This window comes from Leptonotus elevatus, chromosome 11 (assembly GCF_054856555.1).
Source record: "Leptonotus elevatus isolate MCC_2025b chromosome 11, RoL_Lele_1.0, whole genome shotgun sequence".
Taxonomy (NCBI): Eukaryota; Metazoa; Chordata; class Actinopteri; order Syngnathiformes; family Syngnathidae; genus Leptonotus; species Leptonotus elevatus.
In genome coordinates this window covers 1082730-1106186 of record NC_141249.1, presented here as the reverse complement: position 1 = coordinate 1106186, position 23457 = coordinate 1082730, and the positions used below count along the sequence as shown (strand labels likewise).

The 23457-nt window shown below is 41.5% G+C and overlaps 1 protein-coding gene across 4 annotated transcripts in view; it reads left to right on the top strand.

The window, feature by feature from the left end:
• nlgn1 (neuroligin 1) overlaps positions 1–23457 on the top strand; it is a 230978-nt gene that overhangs the window by 77468 nt on the left and 130053 nt on the right. For 2 of the 4 annotated variants that reach the window (XM_086088428.1, XM_086088429.1), the window contains one exon: positions 3463–3522. The exons of 1 other annotated variant lie outside the window; for it this stretch is intronic. In XM_086088428.1, coding sequence (XP_085944554.1) covers positions 3463–3522 — 60 coding nt within the window. Of the gene's footprint in view, positions 1–1909; positions 1944–3462; positions 3523–23457 lie in introns of all 4 variants that reach the window. One more of the 4 variants, XM_086088431.1, reaches the window with a different exon arrangement.

Genomic DNA, 23457 nt, shown 5'->3' with positions numbered 1-23457 from the left:
TTTAGTCATAATTTAGTCATCTGATTGTATTTTAGTTTTAATCCAATTTTAGTCGACTAAATTGACAGTGTAGTCGATATTTTCCTTCATCATGCATTTAAACTTTTATACAAAAATTATAACACACCTATTTGTAACTGTAGTTTAACACGCAAGACACATTTAATACAACGGTGTCTTTATTAATTGTTTCAATGAAACATGTTGAACTGACAATAATATAACTTAGTTTTCACCTAAATAAAAAAGGGCATAATTGCTTGAGATAAATTTTACAGCTGCACAATGAATGAGTGGTTGTTTTCTCCCACCCGCGTTCCATTCCTTCTGATTGGATTGTGTGAGTTTTTTCATTTTAGTTTTAGTCATTGATGAAATTGTCAGTCAATCGTTATCATCTCAATGAATGACTTCTATTTTAGTTTCCGTTTGATTTTCGCCCCCCCAAAAAATTTGTGCCGAAAAATATGGCGAAAAATTTCCGGCTACAAAATTATCACTGCCAGGAGTGACATCAGGGAGATAATGTGGTCCGCATGCGGGCATCAGCCTCACGCAGGAGGGGGTTGTGGGTAGCATGGTGGAGTTGGGGAGTGAGAGGGACAGTAAGGTTGGATTGGTTGGCATGTCAAAGACACTCTATTTAACACTATATTTGTTCACAGCAGCACATTTTTCTGCTGCTTTTATCGCCCGAGCCAGTTGATAAAACGCATGCATTAGCAGGCTTGGGGAGTTACGGAATACATGTACCGCCGTTACGTAATCAGATTGCACAAAAAAAAAAAGGTATTCCATTACAGTTACAGGAAAAAAAACATGTAATCAGGTTACAGGTACATTTATTAAAAATAGGGATTACTTCGAGAGATTACAATTACGATGAGAGAGAGTGCGAAAGAGGGCAAGAGAGAGAGAGAAGGACAGAGCGAGGGGGGGTCTGTATAATTTCTACTGGCACTAAACAACTTTGAGGTGGATGGTGTGAACTCTGCCACACACAAAATAACTACAATCGTGCAGTCTGCTTTACGGCATACGTGCCTTCCCCAGTCGTTCCAGACGGAAGTCGTGTCAAATGTATACGTGGGTGTGGTTAAAAGCACAGTACAGGATTTTCACTCGCTGGCGAGGCGGAAAACGGGGGATTTCCAAATGACACTGCCTTTGCGGAAACTTGGCTCTTTTTAGAACGTAGCTCTCCATTAGGGGTGGGAATCTTTAAATGTCTCACGATTAGATTCCGATTTTTGGGTGTGCGATTCGAATCGGAATACATTTTCGATTAGGGGCGATTTTTTTATTCGAAATGATTTGATTGACAATGATTTTTGCTTCAATTTATAGATGTTCAAGGAATCGTAATGATCTACTCCAGTCTGACTCGCTAATTAGTGCTCTACTCGCGGCACTTTTATCACTCAAAAGAACGGTTCCACGCTGAAAAAACAAAAACTTTTATTGCAATAACTTGATCGTGACTTTTCCCTTCTACTCTCTAATGTGGCTACAACTTAACAGTGTATCAGACCGCATGGAACCACACTGCCCCTAAGTGGCTAAATCGGGTACAACATGAACAGCGCTCCCAATAAAGGCACACACAAACAAAGGGAAGACAGTATAAAATAATTTAAATAAAATCGATTTTGGGACATTTAAAATCGATTCTGAATCATACTAAATGAGAATTGCGATTCTTATGAGAATCGATTTTTTGGCACACCCCTACTTTCAATGCTCAAATAAAAAATAATTATGCTAATGTTAGCTTTTGGAAAATTGCATGGTAGCAATAAATAGCCATCAGCTTGATAATTCGCCTTTCCAGACTGACGCAACCAGCCACGCAACACTCAAAAGTTGTGTTCTTTTTGTTTACGAATGCTTGTGAATGCATCGCGGAAAGGGAGGAGCAGCTGTTTATGTCTACAATAAAGAAGGTAAGATCACAACCACCGTCTGCTGTTAATATACTTGACAAACGTTAAAGTGCTGTATAAAGAAAAAGTAGAAAATAGCCACAGGAAACAATGTAATTCAGTCCAACTGCGGACACCTTGGACGCCCGGATTTCACGATGATTTGCGCTTGGCCTCATGGGAAATGTGGTTCTTTCAAGGGAAAACAATACCGCTTTTGTCCAAATGTGCCGCCAGAATCAACCAAATGCTCATTTGTGCTACTTTAAAGTCCGAGCCCGGGTTTTCTATTTCGTTCTTAAGCAATTGTGAAAAACTGTAATATATACAGTACATTGTATTTTATATAGGTTATATGACTTAATGCTTCATCTTTCTTTGACATCAGCCAACTCACACAATGCTATCAACACAATCACTTGTGGAGCCAACTGAAAACCATAATTAGTTTGTCTCAGCGCGTGCGTGCGTGTGTGTGTGCGTGTGTGTTTTGCGGGGGTATTAGAATTAAAAAAATAATAGTTTTTATCTAATGTGGAAACACTGGATTGGGTTCTGCAAACATTGTTCTGTGCCTTTTTCTTTTTGATTATTCAAACCTTGATTTTAAAGGATGCAGTGAAATAGTCCAATGCCTCTATGTAGTTAAAAATAAATATATATATATGTACTTCAAAGGGGCGCATCCGCCTCCCAGTGCAGAGGACGTGAGATGAAGTCCGGGCTTTGGCCTTCCTGGGTAGAGTTTGCATGTTCGCTTGCGTGGGTTTTCTCCGGGTGCTCCGGTTTCCTCCCACATTCCAAAGACATGCATGGCAGGCTAATTGAATACTCCAAATTGTCCATAGGTGTGGTTGTGAGTGTGGATGGTTGTTTGTCTCTGTGTGCCCTGCGATTGGCTGGCAACCAGTTCAGGGTGTACCCTGCCTACTACTGCCCGAAGCCAACTGGGTAGGCTCCAGCGCCCCCGCGACCCTTAACAAGCGGTTAAGAAAATGGATGGATGGATATACTTTAAGGCTTTTTTTTTTGCGGGGCTATTATAACTTTTTTTTTTTAAATCTTATGTGTAAAGGGTTCTGAAAATATTGAGTGGTGTCATGACACAAATAACAAGACCAGAGTGAAGACCAAAAATGCAATTTACTTAACACGCCATCAGGAGTACAACAGTAGTTTGTCAGCAGAACGTGTCATGAACAACGCTTCAGTAGTAGCCATCTTAGAACTCTCGTTCACGCATATCTCTCAATGTAATATGCAGAATAACACTGCCACCTATTGTTCAAATCAGGGAACAACATATTGCTCTTTGTGTCTTTTTTTGTGATCAGGCAAACCTGGATTTCTACAGGGTGCAGTGAAATAGTCCAATGCCTCTATGTAATTAAAAAAATAAAAATACATATATATATATATATACATACTTCGAGGCTACAGAAGCATTTAAGTAACAGTGTAATCCTTGAAAGCGTATTTTTGAGGCTGTCTCTGTTTTTGATTATCCTGTTTTCCTCCTTCCTTCTACTTGGTCTTATAGGTCCCCTTACAAAGAAACACTCTGATGATTTAAGTGATAGTGGCCACGCAGCAGATGAAGGTATTTTCCATTTACTGACAAAATGACAAATTTGCATGAATAAGAAAATCAAACTTTATTTTCTCTTTAAACATTGTATCTTCTGTGATTTTCCAACAATTCTTGTCTTTTTTCATGCAACTGCCATTGTATGTATGTGTGTGTGTGTGTGTGTGTGTGTGTGTGTGTGTAAGAAAATACTGTATATATTTGGGATGAATGAATTCACATTTTTCAACTTTGTTTTGATGTCCTTAATATTGTCTTTTGACACTGTGTGTCTGAGTTTGTTCTTTCCTTCACATTTGTTTTTCTATGCATTCAACTTAAATGTAGTCAATATTAGTCACAGAACCCAATTTGAAACACATTGTGCATGTCATATAATTGATCTGTTTCATTAAAATATCATTAGTATATTAAATTCTGGCTTTTACGTTTTCACACTAAGGGCTGTATTTTTGTGCAAGTCTAGCACACATCGCAGTCTAACTGCACATGAGTGAAGTTTTCTCTACATTAATGTAAAAATAAATCCTATTACAGTAACTAGTACTAGGCTTGCTAAGTGTGGTCGCTCTGAAGCACCGTGGTGCACATTCTCCCAATTCATTGCATTCTATTAGTTCACAACTAGATGGATCTAAATAATGTATACTGTCCCTTTAACCATTAGTTCGCTGGGGAATTGGGGGGGAAAACACCACAGTGCATAGCCATAGCTTGCTCATTTCTCAAACTATTTTCATGAGGCTGATATTTTTGTCAACATCAAAACTTGCGCTATACATACAACATACATTCTAGATTTGTATTTTTTTGTGGTGCCAATGAACAAAAAAAAACGGCAATACTTTCCTAATACGTCGCAGTAAGCACACTGCACAGACGTGTCATATCTAGCCATTTGGTTTCCAGAGTACATTGCGTGGCACAATACATTTAATTAATGAATTTATAAGGACATTAATCCTTATCATATATGTGTTTTACCATTAGTTGAATTTGTGTCATTTTCAAGTTATTTTTGTTCGTTTTTTGCTTAAACAATCCATGACTTTAGGTTGTGTGTAAAATAGTGGCATACAGGTCCATTCCTTATTTCATTCTGTAATGTGTTGAGCATTGCTGGTAAAAGATAAATTATGTATGGAACAATTTGTGTGGCCTCACCAACTGCAACATGTATGGTGTAGATTTCTTTGTAGTAAAATATGACATTCATTTTTTTACCGAAAATCGTCTGGTCATGATCGGTGGCCGATCAATCGAAGCGCCCCAAATATATGTATATATGCTACACCAGCCTCTGCACACTGATGAAGTTTGCATTGTGTTGTAGACTAGTAGATGTTTTGTGGTACGGAGAGAAAACGCACAATTCAAAAACTCAAATCACAGCAAATACAGATGGTGTCCATCCATTTTCTAACGCTTACCCGGGGTTGAGTCCCATAGTCTCTCCAGCATGTGCTGGGTCATCACTGGGGCCTCCTGCTGGTGGGACATGCCCGGAACACTTCTCCAGGGAGGCATCTGAACCAGATGCTCGAGCCACCTCAGCTAGCTCCTCTCATCGCGGAGGAGCAGCGGCTCAAATCCCGATGTCAATTCCCGAGTCCCGAGCTTCTCACCCCATCTCTAAGGGAGAGCCTGGACACCCTACGGAGGAAACTCATTTTGGCCGCTTGTATCTTGTCCACTTGTTCTTTCGGTCATGACCCACAGCTCGTGACCATAGGTGAGAGTAGGAACGTAGAACGCCCGGTAAATCCAGAGCTTTGCCTTTCCACTCAGCTCCACATCACAGCAGGCGCTGCACCGATCTACCTGTCGATCTCCCGCTCCATCCTGCCGCCACTCGTGAACAAGACCCAATATATTTGAACTCCTCCATTTTAGGCAGGATCTCATCCCTGATTGAGAGAAGGCACTCCACCCTTTTTCGACTCAGGACCATGGTCTCGGATTTGGAGGTGCTGATCTTCATCCAAACTGCTCCAGTGAGAGTTGGAGATCATACCTTGAAGAAGCCAACAGCACCGCATCATCTGCAAAAGGCAAAGATGCAATGCTGAGGCCACCAAACTGGAACCGCTCAACGCTTCGGCTGCGACTAGAAATTCTGTCCATAAAGGTTATGAACAGAATTGATGACAAAGGGGTAACCTTGGCAGAGTCCATTCCTCATTGGGAATGAATCCACTGCCGGCAATGCGGACCAAATTCTGACACCAGTCGTAAAGGGACCGAACAGCCCATATCAGGGGGTTTGGTGCCCCGTACTCCCGAAGCACCTTCCACTCCCCACACACAGGACTCCCCGAGAGACACAGTCGAACGTCTTCTCACACAAAACACATGTAGACTGGTTGGCGTTCTCCCATGCACCCTCGAAGACCCTGCCGAGGGTGAAGAGCTTGTCCACTGTTCCATTGCTGGAACGAAAACCACACTGCTCCTCCTGAATTCGAGATTGGACTTCACAACGGACCCTCCCCTCCAGCACCCCTGATTGGACCTTACCAGGGAGTCTGAGGAGTGTGATCTCTCTATTTCAGTGGTTCTCAACCACGGTCCTTGAGTACCCCAATCCAGCCTGTTTTCCATGTCTCCCATAAGCAACACAGGTGTTTAAAACGATCAGCTAATCAGCACGCTCTGCATGAAGTGTGATAACAATCCCCAGCTGTATTGGCTGGGAAGACATGGAAAACAAAATGGATATGGGTACTTGAGGACTGGGGCTGAGAACCAGTGTTCTATATAACACACCCTCCGGTCCCCTGTCTACCACCCAGGTCTGCCAATCCAGTCCACGCGATGTTGTCTTGACAACGCCTTGGCGTGTCAGGCGTGTCAACCACGACAGCCCCAGAACATTCAGAGCCTTTAGAAACTCCGGGTGTATCTCATCCACACTCAGGGCCTTGCCACCGAGGAGCTTTCCAAACTTTTCAGTGACTACGACCCCAGAGGCAGGAGAGTCCACTTAGAGTTGCAACCCGTCCCGTTTTTCCCAGAATTGTTCTCTTAAAAGAGGTCTGCAAATCCCTCGATGTGATGCACAGGTTGGCTTTCACCTGAATTATCAATTGTCTTGTGGGTTTTGCTGATATTTTAGAAGGCCATCCACTTCTAGGCTGGATTGTAGTATTTTTCAGTGTTCTCTAGTTGCAGATGATCTGTTTTACAGTGGAATGATGAAGCTAAATTTTTCTTAGATGCCTTTATAGCTTTCCGCAGACAGATGTGCTGTCACTACCCACTTCCTGAGGTCCCCTGAGATTTATCTTCCTCTCAGCATGGCTGACCTGTATGGGTTCACCTGGGTAAGACTAAAGTGATGTGGTTTTGTCTCTGTTTCAGTCAGTGATGGACAATTTCTTCGCTAAACCCCCCTAATTTCATTGGTCCATTTCAGTGGTTAGTTGAGCTACCAATTTGTGCTACCTGATCCTACTGGACTGGTTGTTTTAAGCAATGCAGCTCAGGGTTCACTTAGTTTTGCACCTACATGAATTGACCAAAAACTCTTTTAAATTTAGTTTTGACTACACGATTGATTTTTTAAAAAAGAACAATGCATTGAAATGCTAAACCTACACCTGTTATTTCATATTAAATGTAATGGTTCAGATTGAACAACAAAATCAGGTTAAAACAAAAAATCCAAATTGCTCAAGACGTTCACAAACTTTTGAGCAGCACTGTGTGTGTGTGTGTATATATATATATATATATATATATATATATATATATAAATATAAGACTAAAGTGATGTGGTTTTGTCTCTGTTACAGTCAGTGATGGACAATTTCTTCGCTAAACCCCCCTAATTTCATTGGTCCATTTCAGTGGTTAGTTCAGCTACCAATTTTTCTTACCTGATCCTACTTGACTGCTTGTTTTAAGCAATGCAGCTCAGGGTGCACCTACAGGAATTGACCAAAAACTCTTTTCAATTAAGTTTTGACTACACAATTGATTTTAAAAAAAGAACAATGAATTGAAATGATAAACCTACACCTGTTATTTCATATAAAATGTATTGGTTCAGATTGAGCAACAAAATCAGGTTGAAACAATTGGAAAGTCCACATTGCTCAAGAAGGTTCACAAACTATATATATATATATATATATATCTATATATGCATATATATAATAGATACATTAACACCCGCCAAATGCAGGTTAAAATTCATTTTGACGGATGGTCATAAGTATTTACTAGCCAATTTAGCTGGTAATGCGAGAGGCATAGACCCTTTTCACAAAACCCGGTAGTTAAGTGATCGTTGTGCGCATCAACTTCTGATGTCGTTCACAGCGACTGGATGCCGCGGGCGGAAAATAAAAGCCATTGTATCTGTGGTGGAGCGGGGGCTAGAATAATCTTATCGCTACAACCATAATGCAGGTAAGCTTCTGAATACAGAGGTGAGGTTCCAATTAAAATATTTATTTAAAACACCATTTAAAATAAAAACTTCAAGATAAGCTAAAAAGGGAAAAATAAAAACAATTGTTTAAAACAAAACACAACAACTTGACAATGTAGTTTATTAAGATTGGACTTGGTAGTTAAAAACAACACTAAGATTAGCTGCTGTAAACTAAAAATAGAATTAAGATCAAGAATTAAAATAACAAACAGCTAGCCGAGGCCACCCTGTGGTGGGCAACCTACATTATGGGGTGCCCAGTGGTGCCACCACATACTCACCACAGTCGACACGGCAAGCACAGCAAACAAAAATGGTGTAAACCAAAACTTGTGGACCTGTGCACTAACTTGCATGCAAATGTGCAGGAGGGACCTTCCCCAGTGCCTAGCCCAACCACCAGGAGGCACACGGCTTTACTGGAACAATAAAAAAACAATTAAAAGCGAACCCAGTCAGTCACATAAAACCAAGAACATTCAAAAATAACCCAAACTCAACTAAAAACAAAACAGCAACCGGTTAGCCTAAAAAAAGAAAAGAAAATATTATTATTAAATACCTATGTCAAGAGGTGTGGTGACCAACTTACCCTTGACAGTAACAGGAACCCCTTCAAACCAGATCTGGCACACTACAAAATATTTCCTGTTAGCTAAACCATTAACATGTTACTTTTAAAAACAAGTTAGGAAGAAAAAGATACGTTTTTCTTTACCTTGATATCAGCTAACAGCTAGTACACACACAGACAGGTCAACACAGCAAAGTGCAGCAAAGATTTATACCATATAGAAAACAGGTGACTTAAATAAGACTCCTAATTAAGGGGCGGGTCGAAGGGCTGGATCACTTCACAGGTAGTGGGGAAAATAAACCACCCCACTACATATCGTACTGGGATGCCCTTCCTGCCTCTTAAACTTAAAGCAGCCTTACATTTCGTTTCATTCATTTCCCTGCGACACGGAACAGAATCAGAAATGGATTTGAGCGATTCGGTGGGATTTAAGACCACATTTTATTATCAGGAAAGGGCAACACACAAGTCTACAGTAGCATTTCACCTCCGAGGATTTCGTGTTGGGGCTAAAGTGTCAGATGCCCAAAACCAGAGGCTGTTCCAAGCCTTTTCCCTTGGATTAACTTTACGCCGCCTCCTACGAGGGAATCTGTGTTTTTGATCAATGCTGCTGCAAGCAAATGAGCCCTCACCGGAAACTTGGTCTGTACATACTGGGATTATGACACACGTACAAAAACACAAACACATATCACACGTTGCCATCATCATCATTGAAAACAGACTATAATACTTAAATAAGGTCCTCTATGTCCTTACTATGAATTAGGCAAACAGGGTTAGCGATTACCTTCGTACCTTATGAGAGACTGTGGGGGAGGGTGGGGGAGCTCATACGTGTCTTGGGCACTGTTCACACGGAAGCTGTTGGGTTCATTCAACCTAGAACATTAAATAAACAGACACGGAAGGAAGACAAGAGATATAGACTTGCGAGGAGAATTAACAGAGATGTGAACAGATCACAACTTCCTGCCCATTCTGACACACTCTTGTTGTTTCTCCTCCTTTTATTTGGATTGACCTACCACATAGACATTACTGCTCTGATGGGTTTGGGGAAACACGTAGCAGCAATGTGACGATCATTTACAAAAAGTCATTACACAGGCAACAATGCAAACATTTCAAACATTCCTTAACACTAAAAGCTTCTCAACCATAAAAATGTTCCGGCCATTTGTCTAGGCCATTTGTCTTGTAATGAGGGCACATTTCCTGTCTTGTGATGAAGCCTGTGACTGCAATTGACTCCAACTCGCACAGTTCAGAGGTCACATCGTTGAGTAAATTCACAATGTTGAATAAATGCTTTGCAATTAATAAAATACTAAATATGGGATAATTAAGATACATTTATCTAACATTTCCCCCCTGTTTATCACATATTTGTTAAAATTCTCATATCACCTATCAGTCACTTCAGTTAGATCTTCGACAGTAGGGTCATTTGACACCATGTATTTGGTAAATATGCAAAATATTACCATCAAAGAGCATAACGTAATATTTTTTCTTTCCATCATAAAAACCATATTAGTAAAATAATCATCCCAAAAATATAATCCAAAGTGTTGTCCTTCAAGTGTAATCAATGTGTTGTTGCTCTAATGTATGCATATTGTCCAATGTTTCTGTATGTAATATTCAGTATTAGTTCAGCCAGCTGTCTCTCCTCCCCCTCAAGATGGCTCAAAAAACAAAAATAAAAACAAAAGAAAGCCCCGAATGAAGGCCTTCACTTTATCGAATCACACTCTGAATTCATCCACAAATTCTGCACTTTTATTTTACTTAACTCTAATATCATTCAAATTTCAACATACTGTTTCTTCTTATTCATTTATTTGATTAGTCTCATTTCAGAGGGACCATTAACTTAAGTCTTTATGGTACTGAATTCATGGCACCTTGCACACGCACACGCACCTTCTGCTGGCCTTTTTTCTTCTTCTTCATCTTCAACTTATCTGCCTATCTATCCCTTTTTAACATAATCATTAATGACTGATTCACATTCAAACATACAACTAACTACTGGAGCTCCCACATCTACCTAATGTATTTAAGTAGCATAATATTCCGCATGAAAATGTCCTTAAGTGTACTTAGCGTTAAATCACTCCCCTACTGCGTTTCAAATATCACTCATCATTGATTACCACTCAGACCCAGCAGTACATGATCTATACCTGGAGTTACCAACACAATAATAACCCAAAATATTCTCAAATGACATTCCTTAGTCACATTTAATGCCATCAATATATAAAAATTTAGAAGTACATTTTCATAACTTTAAGTTGTTTAATGTTACTACCTCCTTATTGAATGAAATTAATACTAAGTGACTTATACATCCAAAAACTACAACAATGGATAAATATGTGTTCTTACAAAGATTCCTTATAGCCCTTAAGAACTAAATTTAATTATTAAATTCAATGTTGACAGGTCGACAGAAAAGGAGGATCTCAAAAATGCAGGCCTAGACAGGAAAATACAATTTAGACATTTATTTACAGAAAAACTCAAAGTAAACCTTAACAGAAAGCGCTGGCAAACACAACCAGCATAAGTAACAAAAAAAACACGAGCACAAAGGCTGGAGGAAAAAGGCACAAACACTTGCAAAAGGCAAAGGACAAAGAGTAATAGAAAATGCTTACAAAAGAATGCGAGGGAAAAAATACCAAACGGAACAAGGCAAATATGCAATAATAAATAATAACCAAAAAGTACCGTGGATCTACTTACATGTGAAAACAAAAACAGGAACAATCTCAAAACTAAGACTATGACTATGAGCGTGGCTATGAATCAAAAATTGGTGCAGAGAATTCTTGTCGCTAGTAGTAGTAGTAGTAGTGAGCAAGGAATAATCCAACAGTGGACTGCTGCTCCAGGAGTCCTTTTCATGTCCACTAATTGGTGATTAGGAAATGCACCACAAGTGTGGCACTGGAGGGAACGCCCACTCACACAACTGGGAGGAGAGGGGGAAAAAACAAACAGCACTGAGAGCAGGATCGTGACAAATGTTATAACACTTTCTTTCTGAAGTTATTAAAAAATAATAATAATTCACCTTAACAATTAGAACTCCACATATTTGTCTGCAGTTTAATAAAAAAAATATATATTGCCAATCAAACCTAGAATATAAATTGTGTAATTATGTAATAAATAATTTACATTGGTCACCAATCATTTTCCTACTATCTGTACTCTTGTCATATTAAGTTAAAAAGAAAAATGTCAATTTAAGGAACAATAGCACACAGAAATTGTTTATATTTTTTCAACAAAATCTCCTCTTTCATCTATGGCCCTTTGTTAATTACTATTTGTTAACTTATTTCTATCCCCTACATACTTCCTTTTTATTTAACTACTCTCTCTCTTTTCAAACACACCTAAACACGTCGAATAGTTCTCTTCCTGCATGCGTTCCAGGACACATTTACAATAACTAATTCCTCTCAACAAGGCAACCCAACCGGGGTCTGTGCAATTCTCACCTCCCTCCTCTCTGAAGGAGCGGATGACCAACAATCAGCAGGTGTCTATCAACTCCGCTACAAGAATGGCCAATCCGACTGCTCCACACAAGCATGGCACAAGAACAAGCACGGACCGACAATAGATTGGTCGCCACTCACCAGATGGGCGTAATCATAAAACACACTCACCCCCTCAGGATTAGTCACAGAACAGATGCCCCCCTTAGTACATATATTCACCATTGACAGCAATGCAAATTTTGACTTACTTTTAATTAGTACTCAAAATAACCCCCTTGAGTACCAATCCATCCAATTAAGCCCCTTAGTTATTCAGTTTAACCTTATTCAATCCCACAATATTTTTATTTTATCGATTTATTTTTTCTCTCTCACAAATTTCCCCTGACAGAACCACCTTCGGCCCACGCACCTCAGGTCTTACTCCATCCAAAATTTCTCATTTCCACCTTTTTGTTATGCAGTTATGTTAGACAGTATCTAACAACCCTTATACACAATTCAAACCCTTTTAGACGTCATCTTTAGACAATATGACACAGACACATACAGGAGCTCACAGACAGACAAACACAGTGAGAAGCCGTACTCACATACACTTTTACACACACTTATGCCTCGATATCAGTAGGCTGGTAAGGCTCAAACTTTTCTCCTTGTCTTTATCTTAGCGCCAACTCAAGTCTCATTTCTCTATCTCGTTTGGTTTTCGATTCACGCGTAGGTATTTCAACCCCTCTATTTTAGATAATTTTGTCCAGTTTGTCAACACCTAGGGTGTTCTAGGGACTGATATGTTTGAAAAACACGGTGCTGGGTAGGGGGGTGTCTGGGGGCTTGGGGGCGGCTGGGTTGGGGTGGATGGCGGGCGGGGGGGTCGTGGGGGGAGCGGGGGCTGTGGACCGGTGGGGTGCCTGGCGGGCCTGCAGTGCCCCGTCCTGCTGGGTTGGGTTGGGGGCGCGGGCCGTGTTGGGGTGGGGGGCGCTCCTGCTCCTGGGTTTGCTCTCCGGCCGATGGCCCTGGCGGGGCCCAGGGGTCGTCCTTTGGCGCTGCCGCGGCCTGGGGGGCCCTGAGGTGTTGCACTTGCTCTGTCCTGGCAGGGGTCGACGGCTCCCCTCTTTGGTGGAGATTTTCATGCATGCCAGACCCACCACACCAGCATCTATCGAAACTCAGACACAATCTGCTTCTTCCTCAGGTCATTGAATCGGTGGAGGCTGGTGTCTGTGGATCTCACTCTGCTTCGTCTGTCCTTCCTTCCTTTCCTCAGTCTCTCCTTTGGTCTCTTGAGGTCTCCCTGATTTGTTGGAATTTAGATGTTTCTGGGGTTGGTGAAGAACTCTGGTTGGTGGCCCGGTGGGTGGTGTCTGGTCGGTGCTGGATTTCACTTTCCTTTGTTTTCTTTGGTCCTTCCCCGTCTCTTGACGGCGGTGTTCGGTTTAGGTGAACGGTATGGGATTTTTTTTAATAGGTTTTTGGTGAACTAACGAATACACACACACTCGCACGCACACACACACTCGCACGCACACACCCACGCACGCACGCACACACACTCGCACGCACACACACACTCGCACGCACACTCGCACGCACACACCCACGCACGCACGCACACACCCACGCACGCACACACGCACATACACATACTCACCCACATACAAAAAAAAAAAAAAAGAGCAATGATGATGACATTACCGAATGAACAATACTGAGCTCTTTAAAAAATATATATATATAAAAATAAAATAAAAGAACAATATATATTTTGAAAAAATATTAAAAAAAGGCTCTCTTCCCCCTTTTGACACAATTCCCGTTTCAACACAAACAATACCAGGAGACTCCTGGTACCCAGACTAGAACCGACTTACCGTCTCGTCTCGGGATCGGCACTCACGAGAACCCAGAAACTTAGCCTGAAATCATACGCTTATTCACAATGACAAAAACACATCGCAACACAAACAAATCTACAATGGTAAATGAAAATCATCCAATATTCAGTGGTCACACAGATCAAACACACAAAGCTGGAAATCAGATCTTGAAGATTCTGACCTGTATGATTAGTTTAGCATAGGGTTGCACAATATATTGAAAGAAAAAAAATATCGATATTGCGATAATGGCCCATGAGATGTGCATATCGCAAAGACATGCAATAAGTTTCATATAGAATTGTATGCTTTTATCTGAATTGTATATTTTATATAAATATCATACGTTAACTAAAATGTGCATCACCATCCAATAGTTAATCATCGAGAGGTAAAATTACCATTATATAACTAAGTATACATTGAGCTTGTTCATTTTGCCGCATGAAAAATGTAATTCTCTCATTAATTCCCAAAAATTTCATTTCTTTAGATACATCTTAAAAATCACAATAATATCGATTTATTCAGCAGCTATATCGCATATCTCATGTCTTTCCAATATTGTGCAGCCCCAGTAGCATTGATCATCAACAAATCAACTATCAATGACAAAAAGGCAATAAAACAGTAAGACAATTGGGATTAGGAAAATACTTAACAAATCTATCACAATGAGTCAGTTGCTCTGCAATAAAAAGGGGTTAAACAACAAAACAATACAACAAGTCACATGGTCAGTCTGTCCCCGTCAGGTCTTCATGAAGTCAAAGACACTCTTAGTGTCGTGCAAAGTCTTAACAGCTCAGAGGTGGCACAGTCATTTCAAGCCACATCTTTAAAACTAGGCCTTCTCCATCTGACCATTTTGTAAGCCAAAGGATGCCCTTATTATCACGATCATAAATAATCCTTTAACCAAGTTTAAAGTAAAATTGTCACTCATCCATCCGCGTGTTCAATTAGGCTAGTCACAAAATATACAGTTAGGGGCAAAAGGAAGTTACTCTCTTTTTGTGATCACAAGCACCCTTACTTAATTATCATGGCCATATTATGCATGCAATTTTTTACTACTCCCATAGGGGACTGCAGTTTTTTCCCTTTTTCTTCCCTTTCTCTGTCTCTTTTTTTAATAAGAAGTAATGTGTACACAAACATCAACACACTCCACAGACAAACACTCTCTCACAAATCACATTTACTCACATTCCAAAACAGATAAGAGTTCACCCACATACTGGACATATTCTACAGAATTAAAACCGACATTTACGTCCAACATTCACATATGTCAGGGGATACCTTTAAATTTGCACAGATGGCTAAATTAAAACTAAATCAAACTTCTCTTTACGTGAATTGGTGCTTGGAAGTACGGACCCAAATCGGTCCATACCACAAAAAGTACCGTCTTCGATATCCATCCCTACTGCCAAGCAACTTCCGCAAGCCAGCGAGCAGAAACCAGTCATTCCCTGCTCTCTCGTGAAGGCCCATTGCTGCCTGCAGAGCCGACCAGCTTCCGTGAGTGTTATAATGAAGGAGGGGTTCAAAATTGTGAGGGTGGAGTTCGGGCTGAGCTAGTGACGTATAAAACCAAAAAATGTGGGGTTAGTGACGTATAAAACCGATTTGCTGAAACAGCCCCTTTGAGAGTGCTGTTTGAGCTGTGTTGACACAAACTGCCATTGACATGGGTCGTTTTTCTCGACTCTGGGGACTTAAAATTTATTTTAAAATGTAGAAATAACAAATTAATTAATCCCTGATTTTTTTAAGTAATTTTAAATTAAAAGTAACTTAAACTTAATTAACTCATTACTCTACACCAAGGGTGGGCACACTCGGTCCTGCAGGTTTTGGATGTTTCCCTTCTCCAACATAGCTGATATATGATCAGCTCATCAGCAAGCACTTCATAACGATCCTGTTGATTGTAATCAGCTGCGTTGCAGCAGGGAAACCTGCGGTGATTTTGTAAACAAACTTGTTATTTTCAAATGCAAGTAATTAGTAAAATGAAATATATTACATTTTGGAAGTAACTTGCCTAACACTGCATATAGGACTTCAAATTGAATAGTTAATCCTCTGTTTCTGTCAATCTTTGGTTATTTTAGTTTGAATATACATTTTGCTATTTGTTCCGGACCGGCGGCATGGTCGTGAATTAGGGGGCCGGGCCCGCCCTGGCAGTCAGCTGTACCCACCCTTGGTTGGAAGCTGTATTGAGAGGCCTCGCCAATCTGTATGTGTGTCTCCATTACCCTCAGTTTTGCGCATCAGCAAGCTAGTAATGGAAACACGTGATTTTCCCCAAAAATTCTCAAATATGGCAAAAAAGTTTTTACGCTCTCATGAGGTGGTTTTTGAGACGTGTCGAAATAGAAGTATTTCTCAAAAGTGTAATGGAAACACTTTTTGCGCAGTCCCTGTAGTCATGTGATCCCCGCCCAGCACGGAGGAAAGGAAGTAGGAAGTACGGGGCCACTCGCTTTCGTGTCGGAGCTGCCTCGGAATGGGATAACAAGTCTTTTTAAGCACAAAGCTATGGAGCAAATATGCCGTTGTTCAATGCACGTCCCATATTGTTGCATGAGAAATGGCCGTTACTCTGGGCAATGAGCAATCGAGTGACATACGGCGCACGTCCTTGTTGAAATCCACCATAACACAAGTTATAAGCGCGCGCACACACAACACCAACACCAAATGCCCGAACCCGCCCGATGAGGGGAGGGAGATGTTTTTAAAGTAATATCAAGAACTCTAGGCGTCTATCTTCCGTAAACATTATGAGCACCTCCTAGGGAACTGCGAGATCCCGCGAGACGGGACATTACGAGAATTGCGCCTCAGAAGCAAAACGCTTTTCAATGAAAACACCGGCAAGTCGAAATTGTACTTTATTGAAATAGTACAATATCGCTTTTATTTTAGCAAAATTTTTTAATGGAAACGCACCTTGTAACTTCTTCCTACCTGTCATGTAAACTTGTGTTGCTTCTGCTTCACGTAAAGCATGGCTTGCCAACCAACCATATACTTCCTTTCAAGTTTGGCTTTGATTGACAGCTTAAGATAGCCAATGACAATCAGGATGGGGGGTGGGGGGCAGTCAGATTCGCGTCCTTTGACACACAAATCTACTTCCGGGTTAGCCAGCGCGTGGATTAAAAAAAAGTGTTGCAAAGCGAAGTATTGTAATGGGAGCCACCAAATGTCAAACATCGATCCAGGCTGACTGACTGTTGCATCGTGGCCAAATAACTTAACACAACATCTCAAGTTGTAGTTCCAAAAACTTTTACTTGGGCATGCCAACACTTGCTGCGGTACAAATTGTTCTCTTGTTCACTACCGTTCTATCTGGTAACATTGTGGTAACATAACGCAAGGTTCGCCCTCTTCTGGGGAACCTAATATTAAATTAATATGTATTTAACACATTCACTCTCAATATACCACATCTCCCCCACCTTTAAACAAAAACATGCCTGCAATAATTCAAACAATAAGACAAGTCGCTTATCAAATTAAACATTTTGTAAAAATAAACTTAAAGTGACTTAAACTAAGCGATACTTCTAAACTGAAAATCCTACTACTTTAACAAACAAAGTCTTTCAGGTGAACAGGTGTGCGTCTCTCTCTGGTAGATCGCCTCAATTCTGGTTCAGTAGGTAAGGCTATCTCAACCTGAGTGTCTGGAACAGTTGGTATCTCTGACACATTCTCTGCACTAGAACCCTGTTCTAACATTTGTGGTTTGTTCAATTCTGGTAATGTAACATTCGAGGTAGTGTTGGTAATCACTCTGCTTTGCTCTTTCTCAACATTTAGCTCGGGATCGGTTACTCTCGCCCTGACCTGATCTACATGCCTTTTCACAACTTGACCAGTACCAACACAAACAGTGTAAGAAAGTGGTCCTGAGCAGTTTTGGATAACACCAAGAATCCATTTCGGTCCATACGAATAGTTCCTGATGAGAACAGCATCTCCAGATGTAAATCCTTTCTTCTTACTGTGTGTGTCGTGAGTCTTCTTCTGTTTCAGTTGCTTTTGTCGCACTTTGGTTTTCACGTCTGGAGCAATCAAATCCAATGCTGAACCTGAGTCTGTGACATCAAGAGCTCCGCAGCTGACAAGCCTGTCGTTGCATGCAGTGTGATCCCTTTTTCATTCCCTCCTTGAAGGTCTGAACTGCTCTCTCAGGGAGTCCATTTAAGAACGGGTGAAATGGTGCGGATCTCACATGATGGATACCATTCTGCTTTGTGAATGTTTCAAACTCTGCGCTTGTGAAGCAAGTTCCATTGTCAGATACAAACATTTTTGGTATTCCGAAAATATTGAAACTTTGTCTGAGTTTTTCAATATTGACTTGGGAGGTGCATGTTTTTGTTGGGTAAACATCCAGCTACTTTGACTTGGCATCCACAATTACAAGAAACATTTCTCCTAAGAAAGGTCCTGCGTAGTCCACATGAATCCTTGACCAAGGTGATCAGGCCATTCCCACGGGTAGCGGTGAAGTGGCAGGGGCTTTTTGATGTGCTTGACATTCCGGACTTGCCTGAACAGTTTTCTCCACATCTTGATCCATTCCTGCCCTCCACATATATGATCTGGCCAATCCTTTCATTTTAGTCGTTCCTGTGTGAGTCTGATGTAACAATTTGAGCATAGTCTTTCTACCTTTTGTAGGGATTACAACGTGGGCTCCCCAGAGAACGCAGCCATCTCTTACACTGAGTTCCAGTTTTCTCTGTTGAAACGCTCTGAGGTCTAGATTATTTTCTGCCGGCTATCCTTTGAGGATGTATGCCTGTACTTGTGACAAAACAGCATATTTTGAAGTCCATCATTTAATCTTATCAGCATTTATCATTGTCTCATCCAACATGTCCATCATCAGCACTTGCTCGGTTTTCTCCTCCTTTTTTAATTTAACAGGGACTGACAATCTGCTCAAGGCGTCAGCATTTTCATGTTGCATGCCTGGTTTGTAGACAATGTATGCACCGAGTTTCACAGTCCACCTTTGTACTCGTGGTGATCCCATTTGGGGAATGGGCTTCTTTTCATTAAACAGATAGATCAGCGGCTTGTGATCTGTACAGATGGTAAAGTTGTGTCCATACAAATATTTGTGAAATTTCTCAATTCCAAATATGACGGCAAGTCCTTCTTTGTCCACCTGAGAGTACTTTGTCTCAGCAGGTTGCAATGTACGGGAAACAAATCCAATTGGTCTCTCACCTCCATCTTCCATGATGTGTCACAATACAGCACCTACTCCATATGGTGATGCATCACATGACAAAACAAGCTCTCGGTCCGCTGAGTAGTGTACCAGAACATCGGAGGTGCTCAGCATATCTTTTGCGTTTTGAAAGGTCTCTTCTTGTTCTTTATTCCATTTCCACAGAACATCATGCTTCAACAACTCATGTAACGGTGCCAACCAGGTTGCCAGGCTAGGAAGGAACTTGTTGTAGTAGTTCAACAATCTCAAGAAAGATTTGAGCTCTGTCACATTTGTTGGGGCAAGCGCGTCTTGGATTGCTTTGACCTTTTTATCCACTGGGTGTAGTCCTTGTGCATCGACTCTATACCCAAGGTACTCTACTTCATCCTAAAGGAAGGTGCATTTATTTCTCCTGAGGCGTAGTCCTGCCTCTTTCAGTCTTTTCAGCACAGTATCCAAGTTCTTGAGATGATCAGCTTTATCCACACCACTGACCAAAATGTCATCCAGATACACTGCGACTAGAGGAATTCCACTTAAGAGACTCTCCATCGTTCTTTGAAATATAGCGGAGGCCACGCTAAACGGTAGTCTGTTGGAGGTGAACAATCCTTGGTGCGTGTTCACTGTGAGGTATTTCTTGGAATCCTCATCCATGAGTATTTGTTGATAGGCATGACTCATGTCTAACTTGAAAAACTGTGCCCCTTTTGCTAGTGCATCAAACAAATCTTCCACTTTGGGTATTGGATATTGTTCTAGTAATGACACCACATTTACAGTTAATTTGTAGTCTCCACACAATCTGACTGTACCCACGGGTTTCAGGATAGGTTTGACTGGAGCCGCCCATTCTGAGTATTTCACTGGAGTGATTATGTCCTCTTTTAACAACCTGTCAATTTCCTCATCCACTTTTGCCCTCATGGCATAAGGAATCGACCTTGGACGAAAGAAGCATCAAATAAATGGTAGCATTGGTGCCCTTCAAGGTGTCCAGCGCCTCTTTGAAAACTTCCTCATACTGGCACAGCACTACTTGTAATGTCACATCTGCTTCCGGTGTGTGTTTTTTTCACAATGGACATAATGTACCTTTTGTGCTTTGTGTCTGGCTTTTATCCATTTCCAGTCTCGTTAAATTTTCTGTAGCCAGTCTCAGCCCAGCCATGTGGGACCATCTCCTTTCAAAATTACTATGCTACTATATATACTATCCCACAATGTTCACGGGATCTCCTGTATAAGTCTCCAAAATGATCCTGACTTGTTGGATATGGGGTGTTTGCCTTTCCCCACGTTGCTTTAAATGTTTTTTCATTTATTACAGTGAGGCTGCAATTTGTATCAATCTCAAATGTAACTCTTTTGCCATTCAGTTTAATGCTCTCCTTCTATGGATCAACTTTTCTCAGGTGCATTTCGCTCATATGCCCCAGCTTGAACTTCATACTTTGTAATGCAAAATAATCTTCCTCTGAGCTGTCCGTGTTACTGTCCTCTTGCTGCTCATGAACTTTATGTGCATAGTGACTTGAACGTGACTGCTCCTTTTCCCCATGTTAGAAGACCATCTTTGTCTTCCGCATGTTCGTTTTGTTCCGGGGAGAGAGAATGTTGATTTTCTGAATACAGAATGGAGATCGGTGAACAGTTCCTTCGAAGGTTTTATTCTTACAGAATATTCCGGGCACAAGCGAGCTCCCAGCAATGGTGGCAGCCTCTCGCAAGTGCGAAGTTACAGTGGACTCACAACTTATACTATCTTGAAGGGGCGGTACCACAATGCCCCCTCCAAACAGCCCACCTGGAGTTCACCGGACATGAGATAAGACTTTAAACACATCATTGATTACAGACCCTTCAACCACAGACAATGGCCCATTGTTGTGGAAATTGATGAGGTCCCCCAGTCATGACGACATTGCGATAACACTCACAAAGCTCTTACTGAGGATATAAGGAAATTAAAACAGTTATGACAAAATTAAAACAGTTATAACTAAATCTGGGCCGGATCGTGAGTGCCCATGGGGAGGTTTAGATGTAGGCATACTGTTATACATGCTGCAAACACTGCAGTCCTGCAGTTCACTTTTAACAATTTGTCTCATGAAAGGATGCCATCAGGTGTGTAGCCGTCTCAGTGTTTCATCCACACCTTACATGGCATGTTCCATGGGCTTCAGAAATTAGATTTTTCAATTGTTTCTGAGATGGAATACATTTACCTTCTTTCCGCATATACCTGCTTCATCTTTTTGTCCCCCTTTGGACATCCACACACTTTTTTCTTCTGGACTTGCTTTTTCCTGCCACAACAGCTGTTTCTGTGGTTACTTCTTGTCCTTCTCCTAATTCACTTTTGCTCACCATCAATTGTAATGTTGGGCTGTAACACGCCGCTTCCTTTGCCACTTTGTCTGCCGAATCATTTCCTATCTCCCCGTTCTGATAAAGAACAGCAGAAATACTGCTGGTTTTTTTTTCAGAAACATCCAGATAGAACATGCGACTGTAATCAGGAATCGCAAGAGCTGCAGCAGTCGAAAGATGCTGTTTCAAGGAGATGAAGAGCAAAGACCTGGTGGCCTCAAGACAAGAAGTTTCAGATGGAGCTGCCAGCAGGAGGTCATCCACATACTGCACCAGGAGAACAACAGGGGGCAGTTCAAGTGGAGACAGCAACTAGCGAAGACAGTCGTAGAAGAGTCCAGGTGAAAGGACAAAGCCTTGAGGCAGGCGATTGTAGGAATAGCAAACACCATTCCAAGTGAAAGCAAAAAATTGCTTCATTGAAGGGTGAAGTGGAATGTAAAAGAAAGCATTAGCCAGGTCAATGCAAGTGAAATGAGTGTGGGTTGATGCAATTTGAGACAATGCCGAGTGAGGACTCGGGACAGAAAAATTAGGAGTTAAGACGGCCACATTAATCTCTCGCAGGTCATGGACCATGCAAAACTTTCCAGTATCTTCTCAACGGGTAAAATAGGCATGTTATAATCAGAGCCGGAAATTTCACACAACACTCCTGCTTTGAGCAAACCGTCAATTGTTTCCGAAATGCCAATCATCCCAGCCTCTTTTACAGAGTATTGGGGAACATATATTTGTCCTGGTTTCATCTGAAACACAACAGGTGAGACGTTACAGAGACCAACATCAGTGGAATCCATGGACCACAGCGATGTGGGAAAGAAATCAAGAAGGTAACCAGCAAAATCGCTGTCGGTTGTTTCACTTCCATGGTGCCTATCCAGAAGCTGGTGCTCCAAAACGGAAGTGGGTAAAAATGTATTAGACTGAATCCAATAAGCATCAAGTGACAGGGAATAGAAATACATTTTGCCAATCAGTGGCCTGTGTGCATGCCAGGACAAACGGACCGAGATCCTTCGCTGTGTGCTGAGGCAAGATCATCAAGGAGACATGTGGGAGTTGTTTAGGGACACCGAAAAGGCGACACCTGGTTTGCCTGCAAACAAATCACCCATGTTCAATTCCCATATGTTGTTTTCAATTTCCTGAAATGCCTCGCTATAGATCTCATCCCCTGATCTGCCATAGTACAGAGTGCAATGCATACAATCAGTTACCATATCATAAGATCTGAGGTTACGAACCCAAGGTGACCAGAGAGCTCAGAAGTGCTCAGCTTCGAGTCAACAACTGGAGTCAATATCCCCTCTTGCCCAGTAGATGTCGGCAGTGGCGCATGCCACAGGGCATTGTTCAACAAGCGGGAACTGGGAGGTGGCACTGGAGACAGAGCACCAGTAGGTGTTATCATCCGGAAATTCCAGGATAAATCCATCAGTGCTGCATTTGATGACAGGGAATGTGGCGATGAGGAGATCTCTGCCCAAAAGATTGACTGGACAGTTAGGTGCAAACACAAAATAATGCAAAAGAGTCTGTGAACAGTCACTGAGCATGTGGATTCATGGAGTATCCTTGTTGCTGCTGCGGTTGCTCTCTACTCAATTGTAGCCACGTGCAGTTTGTTGGCCTCTGCCTCTGCACCCAGACGCTTGAGGACGATGTCTGCAATCGCGGGCCCAATGACCAGGCCGTCCACAATTGAAGCACATATTATGCCACCCAGAAGGCGCACCTTGACCCATGAATGAACCTGCTTGATACAGCATGCACTCGGAATCGACAGAGGGAGATGAGATCACAGCAAGAGGGTTTTCTTCCTGCTTTTTCAAATTCTGCAACTGCACCATAGCAAGTTGTGTTTCTGTTCTTTTGTGTTTGTCTAC